The sequence below is a fragment of the Microcaecilia unicolor genome, chromosome 1 (genome assembly GCF_901765095.1).
Source record: "Microcaecilia unicolor chromosome 1, aMicUni1.1, whole genome shotgun sequence".
NCBI classification, from domain to species: domain Eukaryota; kingdom Metazoa; phylum Chordata; class Amphibia; order Gymnophiona; family Siphonopidae; genus Microcaecilia; species Microcaecilia unicolor.
This window is the reverse complement of record NC_044031.1, coordinates 634,487,530-634,501,185: the sequence shown is the minus strand read 5'-3', so window position 1 is coordinate 634,501,185 and position 13,656 is coordinate 634,487,530. Positions and strand designations below refer to the sequence as shown.

General features: G+C 45.8%; 1 protein-coding gene across 2 annotated transcripts in view; it reads left to right on the top strand.

Annotated features, from left to right (window-relative positions):
- LOC115481765 (putative glycine N-acyltransferase-like protein 1B) overlaps positions 1 to 11,745 on the top strand; it is a 56,590-nt gene extending 44,845 nt beyond the window's left edge. Inside the window, exons 5-7 of one of the 2 annotated variants that reach the window (XR_003944001.1) lie at positions 4,299 to 4,479; positions 10,384 to 10,858; positions 11,127 to 11,745. Coding sequence is in view for 1 of the 2 variants with exons in the window: in XM_030221147.1 (XP_030077007.1) it covers positions 4,299 to 4,479; positions 10,384 to 10,807 (605 nt within the window). In the remaining variant the exon portion in view is untranslated. Of the gene's footprint in view, positions 1 to 4,298; positions 4,480 to 10,383; positions 11,061 to 11,126 lie in introns of those variants that run through there. The other variant, XM_030221147.1, reaches the window with a different exon arrangement.
- Positions 11,746 to 13,656: the final 1,911 nt, after the last annotated feature.

The following is a 13,656-nucleotide window of genomic DNA, read 5'->3' as shown; positions in this document are numbered from 1 at the left end:
TGCTCACACCTTTTTCAGTAGTAGCTCAAGGTGAGTTACATTCAGGTACTCTGGATATTTCTCTGTCCCAGGAGGGCTCACGATCTAAGTTTGTACCTGAGGCCATAGGAGCCAACTTTTCAAAATTATTGTGGGTGCTAAGCCCAAATGGAAATAACCCCTCCCTGGACACATACAAGGAATTTTCTCAATATTGGGGGTGCTCAAGCACCCACAGAATCAGCTCCAATGCCTGAGGCAATGGAGGGTTAAGTGACTTGCCCAAGATCACAAGGAGCAGCAGTGGTATTTGAACTGGCTACCTCTGGATTGCAAGATTGGTGCTCTAACCACTAGGCCACTCCCCCACTTCATTTGAAAGTGCTAAACCCCTCCAAGAAAAGCTATGGAATGGACTCCCAAAAGCTGTAAAAACAATCCACAACCATCTAAACTTCAGAAAATCACTGAAAACCAATCTCTTCAAAAAGGTTTACCCCACCGACCCAATATAACTTCCAACACCTAACAACACAGCACAACCAATGATCATAATGGACAATATACAATCTTCATCCCCTTTCAACCTTCAAGGTGCCTGACACACACCTACCTCATTCAACCATTATACAACCTTAATTTGTTATCTACCGACTGGTGAATGCCTTTACGGTATTATGTAAGCCACATTGAGCCTGCAAATAGGTGGGAAAATGTGGGGTACAAATGTAACAAATGAATAAATAAAATTATGGCGCCACCAGAATCCCACCTTTCAAATGCCCCCAACATGCCCCCTTGTGATTTGGATGCACTATAGACGAAATGCACAGATAGATGTTTGCAAAACAGGTTTTGAAAATACTGATTTGGACATTTTGAGAAGAAATCCGTCCAAGTGCTTTATGGCACTTTTTGGAAGTTTCTCTCTTTTGAAAATGAGCCCCACAGTGTCATAGTAGATAACAGCACATAAATGACTGGTATGGTCCATCCAGTCTGCCCAACAAGATAAACTCACATTATAAGGTATGATGTGATACTAAATGCATATACTTGATCTTGATTTGTCCTTGTCATTTTCAGGGCACAGACCATAGAAGTCTGCCTGGCACTGGCCTTGTTCTCCAGTTACTGAAGCTGAATCTGTCCAGTCATGATCAGGGGACAGACCATAGAAGTCTGCCCAGCACTGGCTTCACTTACCAATTCCTGGTGTTGCCACCTAATCACTGCTAAGCTTCTTTGGATCCACACTTTCTATACATGATTCTTTTCTGTTTATTCCACATATTTTAAATTCTGTCACCGTTTTCATCCCCACACCCTCCCTCGGGAGGGTATTCAAGGTATCCACCACCCTCTCCGTGGAAAAGTACTTCCTGATATTATTCTTGAGTCAGTTTCCCCCCCCCTCCCCCGCAACCTCAATTCATGTCCTCTAGTTCTACCACCTTCCCATCTCTGGAAAAGGTAAATTAATACCTTTTCAAAGATGTGAACATCTGTATCATATCACCCCTGTCTCTCCTTTCCTCCAGGGTATACGTGTTCAGGTCCTTAAGTCTCTCCTTATACATCTTGTGATGGAAACCACATACCATTTTCGTCACTTTTCTCTGAACTGCTTCAAATCTTTTTATGTCCTTAGCAAGATATAGCCTCCAAAACTGAACACAATACTCTAAGTGGGGCCTCACCAATGACTTGTATAGGGGCATCAACACCTCCGTTCTTCTGCTGGTTATACCCCTCTCTATGCAGCCTAGCATCCTTCTGGCTGTGGCCACTGCCTTGTCGCATTGTTTCATCACCTTGAGAGCCTCAGACACCATCACCCCAAGGTCCCTCTACTGAGCTGTGCTTCTCAGTCTCTCTCCTCCTATCTGGGATTTCTGCACTTCTTGGCATTACATTTTAACTAATAATTTTATTTCAGGGCTTAAATGTATATATAGGTCTCTGTTCAATATTCAAATACCTCAAAATTTATAAACCTAATTATATATCAAATTGATTATAAATTCAACTTCCTTAAAATCTTCTTATAAATATTATGTGGTGCTCAGAATGATTAAGTGCCTTACACCAAATGCCATAAATACCATTCCATGCACTTTCTTTATACCATCATTGCACTGGATGCCCTAACCTCCTCTCCTCAAACCAGGAGCTCAATAGACTAAAAGCTCATATAAAATGTTTTGTACTTTTTTGGGATCTTGCCAGGCATTTGTAACCTTGATTGGCCACTGTTGGAAACAGGGTGCTGGGCTTGATGGACCTTCGGTCTGTCCCAGTATGGTGATACTTATATACTTATGTTGTTATAATGTTGCATGCAAATGTTAAAATACATACAGTGTGCACATAAGTTAATTAACAAATCAGCTGCTAATTAGCACTAACAACCAACCACTGGCGTTAATTGGCACTACTTTGCATTTATTCACATAACTGTACTTAGTATTTTATAACCGTAGCACACAAATTCTATAGTTTGTAAGAGGGGGTGTGTGTGGACATAGGAATGGCATGGCTGGGTCAGGGGTGTGCCTAGCACTTATGCGCATAGCCGCCGAGAGGGGGGGCAGGGGGGACAAAATTCCCCGGGCCCGGGACTCCTTAGAGATGGTCGTTCCTAGACTTGGTCGTTTCTGATTTTCGGCGATAATGGAAACCAAGGACTCCATCTCAGAAACAACCAAATGCAAGCCTTGGTCATGGGAGGAGCCAGCATTTGTAGTGCACTGGTCTCCCTGACATGCCAGGACAGCAACCGGGCACCCTAGGGGACATTGCAGTGGACTTCATAAATTGCTCCCAGGTACATAGCTCCCTTACCTTGGGTGCTGAGCCCCCAATCCCCCCCCTAAAACCCACTACCCACAACTGTACACCACTACCATAGCCCTTACAGGTGAAGGGGGCACCTAGATGTGGGTACAGTGGGTTTGTGGTAGGTTTTGGAGGGCTTGCTGTTTCCTCCACAAACGTAACAGGTAGGGGTGGGGGGGGGGGGTGGGCCTGGGTCTGCCTGGCTGAAGTGCACTGCACCCACTAAAACTGCTCCAGGGACCTGCATACTGCTGTGATAGAGTATGACATCTGAGGCTGGCACAAAATATTTTTAAAGATGTTTTTTGAAGGTGGGAGGGAGTTAGTGACCACTGGGGGAGTAAGGGGAGGTCATCCCCGATTCTCTCTGGTGATCATCTGTACATTTCGGACACCCTTTTGTGCCTTGGTCGTAAGAAAAACACGACCAGGTAAAGTTGTCCAAGTGTTTGTCAGGGACGTCCTTGTTTCTTTCGATTATGGGTCGAGGACGTCCTAGTGTTAGGCACGCCCAAGTCCTGCCTTTGCTACGCCTCCAATACGCCCCCTTGAATTTTGGCTATCCCTGCGACGTAAAGCAGTTGGGGACGTCCAAAATCGGCTTTCGATTATACCGATTTGGACGACCCTGTGAGGACGCTCATCTTCCGATTTATGTCAAAAGATGGGCGTCCTTCTCTTTCAAAAATGAGCTCAACAGTATTGTACCTAGATTCATAGACAAGAATGTATTGTCTTTCCACTCAGACAGTATAGACCGTATAGATATGGCCATGAGTAAATCAAACAGATTAACCTGCTCCTTAGTCAGGGGCCCTTTTACTAAGCAGTGTAAGCATCTAAGTGTGCCCAATGCATGCCAAAATGGAGTTATCGCCTGGCTACTGCGTGGCTCTTGCGGTAATTTCATTTCTGGCGTGCGTCCGATACGCACGTCTGAAAATTGTTTTTATTTTTGGACGCACGTATTGAACGCGCGCCAAGTGGCATTTGACGCACGTAGGTCATTGCTGCCTGGTTACCGCATGAGACTTTACTGCTAGGTCAGTGGTTGGCGGTAAGGCCTCAGACCCAAAATGGATGCACAGCAATTTTCATTTTGCTGCACATCCATTTCTGGCAAAAATTTTAAATTGCGCTGAAAAATGATTCTGCACATGCCCAAAACATGCGCCTACACTACCGCAGGCCATTTTTCACCGCAACCTAGTAACAGGATCTCTTAATAAATAAGATAAAGCAACTGATCACAACAGCCTTATGAATGAGCTCAGGACAAATTCCTAACATATTTATAATTCTACCCCATACTAGTTCCCCAAATTGTTGCTATGATATTCTGTCATCTGTCCTGGACATTCCCAGCCTCAATTTTATATAGGCCCCTCTTCTCTGCAGAATTGTTATGTTCATTTCCTCTCTACCCCATATTCCTGTGATTCCTCCTCATTTTATCCTTTTCTGTATTTTTCTCTGTGCAGCATTTCAACAGAATATCAGTGAAGTGATTAACTCAATCTGCAGTGCAAAAATGCTGAACGTAGAGAGCACTCGCACAGTGCTGTATGTGAAGGATGGGAGCTGGACCAGGCCTGAGCTTCACATGCCACCTCAACAATTGCAGCAGGGCTGGGAGCACAGTGGAGTGACCCTAATTGAAAGGTTCTTTCCTCATCTTTTCCATTCTTTGTATTTTCACAGCCAGTGATTAGATTAGCATAGGCCATTGTAGGGCATTTTTAAAATTTATTTCAGCACTTGATATACTGCAAGTGATCCCTGAGGTGATTATCCAGCTCATAATCGAAAGTGATCGCCGGCCATTTCCCGAAACAAATCGGGAGATGGCCGGCAATCTCGGAAAAGCGGCAAAATCGATATAATCGAAAGCTGCTTTTTTTGACAGCATCACCACTTTCCCGTCGCCTCGCCGGCGAAAGTTCAAAGGGGCGTGTCGGCGGCAAAGCAAAGGCGAGACATGGGCGGGTATGGGCGTGGCTACCAGATAGCCGACTTTCACCGATAATGGAAAAAAAACGGCATTAAGCAGTATTTCACCGGGTTTACTTGGTCCTTTTATTTTCACGACCAAGCCTCAAAAAGGTGCCCCAACTCACCAGATGACCACTGGAGGGAATGGGGGATGACCTCCCCATACTCCCCCAGTGGTCACCAACCCCCTCCCATACTAAAAAAATAAAAATAAAAACCTTTGTTGCCAGCCTGTATACCAGCCTCAAATGCCGTACCCACCTCCATGAGAGCAGAATGTGTTCTGTCCTCCGACAGCTTTTTCCTGCTTGTGATGTGGCTCTGGGGTGAGTGTGACACTTTTTCCTTTATTTGCACTGCAGAGTCACATCTCCCCTGCCCTCCCCACCATTGTGGTGGGTGTAGGGTAGTGGGCTTTACTCCCATGGTGCTTTTCCCCCTGCTTACAGGGTCAGAGTGTGCCCTGTTTTGTTTCCTGTTGTAGTCCATGCGGTAGTGGCCATTTTTGTAAGACAGTTTTAGATCCCTTTCCTGTGTTACCCACGTCAGAGAATGTAGTTCTTACCTTGAATGGTGCTGAAAGAGGGCATTGTACACTATTGTGCCAGCTCTGACCTACTGCTAATCTTAGTACCAGGGGACTCTTTGCCAGTGGGGCACAACCTCTGATCTGCAGTTAACTGTGAGTAAACATGGTTATTTCAAGAAAGGTCTTTTTCAGAGAGATTAGTCTTCAGGTGTGAACTGGTGTGCCAAAGTTATACAGCAGCAATAAGTCCTAGAGGCTGTATGCAGGTCCCTGGAGCAGTTTTAGTGGGTGCAGTACATTTGTGGGTAGAGGGTTTGGGGGGGAGGTTGGAGGGCTCAGCTCCCAAAGTAAGGGAGCTATGCACGTGGGAGCTTTTCTGAAGTCCACCGCAGTGACCCCTAGGGAGCCCGGTTGGTGTCCTGGCATGTCAGGGGGGCCAGTGCACTAAAAATGCTGGCTCCTCCCACGGCCAAATGCCTTGAATTTGGCCGGGGTTTGAGATGGCCAACATAAGTTTCCATTATCGCTAAAAAACGAAACCGGCCATCTCAAACCCCGGCCAAATCCAATGCATTTGGCTGGCTGGAACCGTATTATTGAAACAAAAGATGGCCGGCCATCTTTTTCGAAAATACGGGTCTGGCCAGCTGTTTGCGGCGCCGCCAAAATACATCGCCGGCCATGTGTTTCGCTGGTGCCATTCGATTATTCCCCTCCACGTGGTTTACAATTTCTAATACAGGTACTTTGCCCAGGGTCACATGGAGCTGCAGAGAGAATTGAACCTGGTTCTCTAGGATTTCAACCCACTGGCAGCAGCAGGAATTGAACCTAGTTCCCCAACTCTGCAACCTGCTGCACTAACTATCAAGCCACTCCTCCACTCCAATCCATTTACTCTACAAACTAATAGCAAGGATACAGGGTTCGTACACTCCCTGCAGAATTCTCTAGTTCCACTACCAGATATGGATATGTTGAAGCACATTTGTCAGTAAGGAAGGCTCACAAGAATAAGGACCCAGAGGAACTTTGGTACATTCCTACAACTATGGTTCTGTGCTAGTGCTCTCATTTAGAAACCTAGTGTTCTGCTAAATTAATGTAAGTGCTATTAAAACTGCAGATAGAAGCCAGTAGATTACAGCATTCAGAATCAATTGGAGCTGGTGCAGACGCTTTGTTGTCAGACCAATGTAGAGTACATTACAGTAATCCAGTCTTGATGTTATCATGGCATGCACAACTGTCTCAAATAGTAGAAGCAGCTCTTGAAGGTTGCTTGGATTTGGGGAGTCAGTGTAAGTGTTGAATTTAATTGTATTCCAAGGTTCCTGATTTGAGATTTGAGGGGAAGTTTGCACTTTCCAAAAGAGATTTTGATGGCAGGTACGTGTCCACTTGTGTTAGGGACCTAGAGAAGCTCGGTTTTACATGGGTTCAGGTAAAGATTGTTGTGCTTAGCCCATTCTTGAATTGATGTTATAGAGGTAATCAGTTTATTCAGGGCTTTAGGTAAGTCAGTTCAATGGGTGTGAGCAGTGGTGTGCTGGGAAATGTTTAACAACAGGCTCTCTCCCCGGTCCACCTCTGTGCCCCTCGTCCACCTCTGCGTCCCCCGTCCACCTCTGTGCCCCCCCAAATTGCAGAGCTGGCTATAGCCAGGGAGAGAGCCTGGGGGGGGGGGGGGGGGGGGGCAATGCATTACTCTCTCTAGGAAAAAAAAATTAAATGATCCCAGTTCCAATCTAATTCATGTTTAATGTGGGATAAAATGCCATAAATAAGTAAATAAATATAAACTTTTAATGTTGAGTACCTGATTCTCAAAATGGACATATTCCAAACACTATAATGAAAATAAAATTATTTTTTCTACCTTTGTTGTCTGGTGACTTTGTTTTTCTGATCATGCTGGCCCAGTATCTGATTGTGCTGCTATCTGTCCTCTTAACTCCATTTCCAGGGCTTCCTTTCCATTTATTTCTTTACTTTCCACCTTTCTTCTTCATTTCTTGCCCTACATCTGTAAGTAAAAGCTGGGTCCTCCGCAGACTTGACTTTCCAATGGATCCAGCTTCTGCCTATTTTCTTCATCCATGTGAAGTTTTTCTCCTCTCTTCCTTTTCCCTCATCTCATCTCCTTCCTCACTCTTCCCTCCCCTCCATCCATGTCTAGCATTTCTTCTCTCTCCCTTCCCTCTCCTCTATCCATGTCCAGCAACCCTCCTCTGCCCCCTGCCCTCCCTCCATCCACCCAAGTCCAGCAACCCTCCTCTCCCCCTGCCCTCCCCTCCATCTACCCATGTCCAGCAACTCTCCTCTTCCCTGCCCTCCATCCAACCATGTCCAGCAACTCTCCTCTCCCCTGCCCTTCCTCCATCCATCCATACCCAGCAATTCTCTTCTGTCCCCTGCCCCCTCTATCCATCCATACCCAGCAATTCTCTTCTCTCCCCTAACCCCCTCTATCCATCCATACCCAGCGATTCTCTTCTCTCCCCTGCCCTCCCCTCCATCCAACCATGTCCAGAAACCTTCCTCTCCCCTGCCCTCCCCTCCATTCACCCATGTCCAGCAACCCTTCTCTCTCCCCTGCCCTCCCCTCCATCCACCCATGTCCAGCAACTCTCCTTTCCCCTCCCCTCCATCCACCCATGCCCAGCAACCCTCCTCTCCCCTGCCCTCCCCTCCATCCACCCATGTCCAGCAACTCTCCTCTCCTCTCCCCTGCCCTCCATCCACCCATGTCCAGCAACTGTCCTCTCACCTGCCCTCCCTCTATCCATCCATATCCAACAATTCTCTTCTGTCCCTTGCCCCCTCCATCCATCCATACCCAGCAATTCTCTTCTGTCCCCTGCCCCCTCTATCCATCAATACCCAGCAATTCTCTTCTCTCCCCTAACCCCCTCTATCCATCCATTCCCAGCGATTCTCTTCTCTCCCCTGCCCCCCCTCCAGCCATCCATACCCAGCAATTCTCTTCTCTCCCCTGCCCCCCCTCCAGCCATCTATACCCAGCGATTCTCTTCTCTCCCCTGCCCCCTCCAGCCATCCATATCCATTCTCTTCTCTCCCCTGCCTTCCTCCAGCCATCCATACCCAGCAATTCTCTTCCCTCCCCTGCCCCCCTCCAGCCATCCATACCCAGCCATTCTCTTCTCTCCCCTGACCCCCCATACCGAGCAATTCTCCTCTCTCCCCTGCCCTCCCTTCCCGCTCCCATCCATGTCCAGCGATTCTCCTTCACCCCCATCCTCCCCTCTGATTCATATCCACCTACTCGCCCTCTTCTCCCCCCAACATCCCCCTTTTTCTTCCTGCCACAGTTGGTTTAAATCATCTTTATTACCACCGTCGAAGCGGCCATGTCATTGAAAGCCCTGCCGTCTCTAGCCTTCCCTTCGTGAGTTTGTTCTCTCAGAGTCCTGCCCTCGCGGAAATAGGAAATGACGTCAGAAGGCGGGACTCTGAGGGAACGAACTCATGAAGGGAAGGCTAGAGACGGGCAGGGCTTTCAATGACGTGGCCGCTTTGACGGAGGTAATAAAAATGATTTAACCCCCCACCCCCCCAGGGCGGTGCAGGCAAACGAGGGCAGTGGTGGGAGGTGAGGTAAACGGGGTAAGCATGCCTTGTGGCGCCCTCCTGCCATGCTTACCTCATTTACCGGAGCCGGCTCGCCCTGCAGAACAACCGGCTTGCAAGATCTTAAAAAATTTAACAACCGGCTCTTGCGAGCTGGCTCCAGCACACCACTGGGTATGAGTATCTGCACATCATCTGTGTAGATGTAGAACTGAGTGTCCATTGACCGAATCAGCTTGGCTAGTGGTTTGAGGTAGATATTGAACAGAATGGGTGACATTATCGATCCTTATGGTACCCCACAGGTCAGTGGCCATGGTGGTAATGAGGTGCTGCCAAACATTATGGATTGTTGCCTGATAAATAGGATCTGAACCACATAAGTACTGTTCCGTTGATACCTGTTTCCGCCATTCGTGCTAGCATGATATCATGATCCACAGTGTCAAAAGCTGCTGAGAAATCTAGCAGAACTAACACTGAAGCAAATTCCTTGTCTCGGTTTCTATGAAGATCATCTACTAGGGATACGGGGACCATTTCTGTTCCATAACCGGGTCTGAATCCAGATTGACGTGGATCTAGCCAGTTTCTCTCTTCTAGCCAATCACTGAGTTGAACACAGACTATTTGTTCTACAAGTTTCCCTAGAAATGGGATGTTGGATACTGGCTGGTAACTGTCAAGTTTGTCTTTCTTTAGCAAAGGGTGAACCACTGCCCTTTTTAATTGTAGTTGCCCATCAGAAAGAGAGGAGTTCACAATTTTAGTGGCACCTTCTATGAGGTGGGCACTCTGAGGAATGTTCCTCCATGTGCAAAGGTATATGTGCACGTTTTGCACATGGAGGGAACGTCCTGCAATTGCTGCAGACATTTTCTTGACATGGGGACCCGTACCACCTTCGTCGTTTTGCATAGTGTATTCTTGATTGGTGGAAAAGTTTATCTCCGAACGTCTATGACATTTTCAGTATGTCCTCTTTCAAAACTTTTTTGTGTATTTTTGAACATCAGAAAATATTTAGTTTTTTCTTCCATTATGGACTTCAGTTTTTCAACGCTTTTTGATAAACATTTCACCATTTGAACGTCTTGTAGTCTGTTTCTCAGCTGAAAGATAATCAGTAGCAATAAAATAAACCATAGAAAAGAAAATTAGCAAATGTTGATAAATAACAGTATATATAAGTGAAACATCTAAGCATTCCAATGACAGTCTCACAGGAAGAAGGTGGGGTGGGTTAGGTGAGAGACAGGGAGAGCTGGGTGGATGAGGGACAGGGTGATATGCATGGTGATAAGAGGGTGACAAAGCAGTAGAATTTTATGGTTTATAATGGGCTAGAAAACCCAGATCTTTGTTAAGTCCTGTCTGGGGGTGTCAAAATATTTAATCATTCTGACTTCAAAGGTCTTAGCTGAAAGACTAACCATATTTTGTTCTTTCTTTAGTGCTGGAAAGGTGTTTCGGATCTCCCCTCTAAATATATCTCATGCTGAGCTGGTGAATAACAATTGGGGTTTTGGTGGTAATGAGCAGAGTCTGAAATACATTCAGCGATGCATCCAACATCTTCCCAACCTGTGTGTCATGGATGAGAATGAGCATCCTGTGTCCTGGACTGTGATGGAGGAGTCCGGTGAGATCCGGATGGGCTATACCTTACCTGAATATCGTCGGATGGGAATCTCCAAATCCCTGGTTAAATCCTTCTTGGGATCTCTCATACAGAAAAACTTCCCTGTTTACATGCATGTGGCAGAAAACAATGAAAACGCCAAAGGGGTACCCCTGGGATTGGGATTTCACATCGCTACTTGTGGATGGTATCAGTGGAAATGTAGCCCTATGCAAAGATCAGAAAGGTTAGCCTAAGAACATAACAACAACTCTGTTTCTTCAGGCTTTAAAGGGACATAACTGCTCAAAGAAGGCATACCCCACAGATCTGACATAAATACCAAATAATGTAATATGCCAATTTAATCAGGAAATGGACAGTACTCAACCCCGACACATGATCACTCCCTAGCATTTCCATTGAGATGAACCACCCCAACCTATTTACTGATATTTCTTTACTGTATTTGTTCACACCCGAGTCTGTAACCACCTCACCGGAACTATGTAAGCCACTTTGAGCCTACTAATAAGTGGGAAAAGGTGGGATACAAATGTAACAAATAAATAAATAAAAAGCTAGTTAGCACCAGAACATTATAAAATGGAATAACAGCCATTTTAGACAGCCCCAATTCTCTCCCTTACATTAGGAAAATGAGACAGTTCTTTTTTTTGCACAAATTTTATTTGCTCTTTTGTTGTTTAGAATTGTTACCTTTCTAGAGGCTGCAAGAAATAAAAGTTATGAGTAAAAGATGCACAATATTCCCTTCTGCTACAAAGCTGCATTGTACCGCAATTTGTAAATCTGTTATTAAATGAAGACGCATTAGAATGGAACAACCTCCTGCTAAAAATAAGAAGATAACTTTTATCTTGAATTTCATACTTCTGTTAAAACTAGTTTATTTTAAAGATGTCTGGAATTATAGAGTTGTTTCAGTTATAACTTGCATATTTTATGCACATTTGTTTTCTATTATTTGAATTAATTTTGTAATTGATTTTGTCTTTGTAATTTGCTCTGGACCTTGTAGGATAAAGCAGAATATAAAAACTGAAATTAATTTAAAATTACAGTTTGACAATGGATAGAATAATGTCTAGACAACCCTTTGCCCTGCTTACAGGATCAGGATGCACAGTTATTCTGTTTTAAATCTGACACATATAAAGACCTGGTTATAATATCTGGATGACTGCTGCCCTTACCCAGATATTTCCCTTAGCTACCACTGTCTGTGGATATTTTACTGGCATTAGCTGAATAGTTCCACTGAATTGTGGATAATGCCATGGTATTATCTAGAGTGTGAGGAGTGAAAGTTATCTTGAGAGGGGCAATGTCTAGTCCATTGTCCGGATAGCTATACGGTTAATTTTAGAAGATCAAAAAGCTGCACTAATGTCACTATATCTGGATAGCAGGGGAGCTTGCAGTTCTATCAGACACTAGTGCTGTATGTCCAGGACCTGTTTGGTGGGGTGGGGGGGGGGGGGGGGGGAGGACAGCTCTTCAGGGGGAGCTTCAAGGATGTCACGTCATCTAGCCATGGGTGTAGGCTGAGATTCCTCTCATTGTGCTGCCCAGCCAACGGATTGGGCCGAGTCTCCAGTTGTTCACATCATCCACCCGTAAATGTGGACCGAACGTCTGATGGTTGTTCCCCAAATCTCGGGGGGAAACTCTGTCTGGGTCCTTGCAGATCCCAAAGCAGTCAAAATCAAACTTCCTCATCCATCAGCATAAGTCCAAACAGTTAATGGTTTTGAATGCAACAATAAAAAGGAAAAATGTTCATAGTAATTGTATCATCAGCTCAAACAAATAACCAAAACAAGAAGGTCCCAGGTTAAGGTGAGGCCTGGCTTTGGCGTGCCCAACTGCCCAGCTGCCACCACCCATGTAGCTCCACATGTGGCTACCCTCCCATTGGCAGGAGAAAAACAATTTTTTTTCCAAAACATTCTCAAAACATGGCACCTTGTGGGGAACCAAAAAAGTCCAACAGAAATAAACCCCAACAGGTACAACAAACAAAAGAGTCCTGTACCTTCTATCAGCATAGCAGGCTTAAGATTGGGCTCTGGCGTCCTTCTCCTTGGCCTCCTCACAGGGGTGAAGGGTGCAATTTGGGGGGGGGGGCAGGAGTGGACTGGCGGAGGCAATGCATGCCTCTCCCCGCCATGTGGGCACACTAGGCATACCTTTGCAGGGATGCCGAGCCCCACCAGCCAATAAATGGACTGCCACCACTCCCCACTGCTTTTTCTGGCTCTGAACAGCATACTGGGTCTTCTCTCACATGCATGAGAAGTCCCAGCCTGCTGTTCAGAGTTGGAAACAAGGAGCGGGGAGCAACAGCAGTCTATTTACTTGGCTGGCAGGGCTCAGCATACCTTCCAGCAAAGTAAAAGAGAATTCAAGAGGAGGTCTGAGCCCACATTTTGGGAGCCAGTTGTTAAAGTAGCCATGGGGGTCTTACTTTAACAACCAGTTCCTAAAATTCTTAAAAACTTAACAAACAGTTCTCATGTGCCCGTGAGAGCCTGCTCTAGCACACCACTGCTTATGCACCACCATCCCCCCTCCCAGCTTGATTGGAGGCCCTGCTGATCCACGAATTCTATTGGAAGGGCAAGAGGACCTCCTTACGACTGTCATGTGATCTCCCTGTTCTAGCTGTTTCTCTGGATATTGATCTTGTGGTTCACATGGCTGGTGAGCTCTATTTTCCCTTGCAGGCCTGAAGCTACTTCTTTAGTTTTGTTCTCCACCTTCACCTTCCTTCCAGGCCGGAGGTTTCTTGTAGGACGGGATATAGACCCTTTCGCAGGGATATACCTGGCTAGTTTATGGTGTCGCCTGGGAATATCAGGCAGTGGCTTTGTAGCTCGATGTTCCCGGGATAGTATAATAATGCTGCTTCCGAAGCTGATAGCAATATTATTCTTTTACCACAGGAGTGGTAGTCACTCCCGTGTATATTATGATGCAGTACAAAGCTTGACTTATATCGTACCATGATAACTATCCCCCAACAACTATCCCCCAACCTAACTCACAGGGATCCCCCCTCTCATTGACCTTATTCAACTTA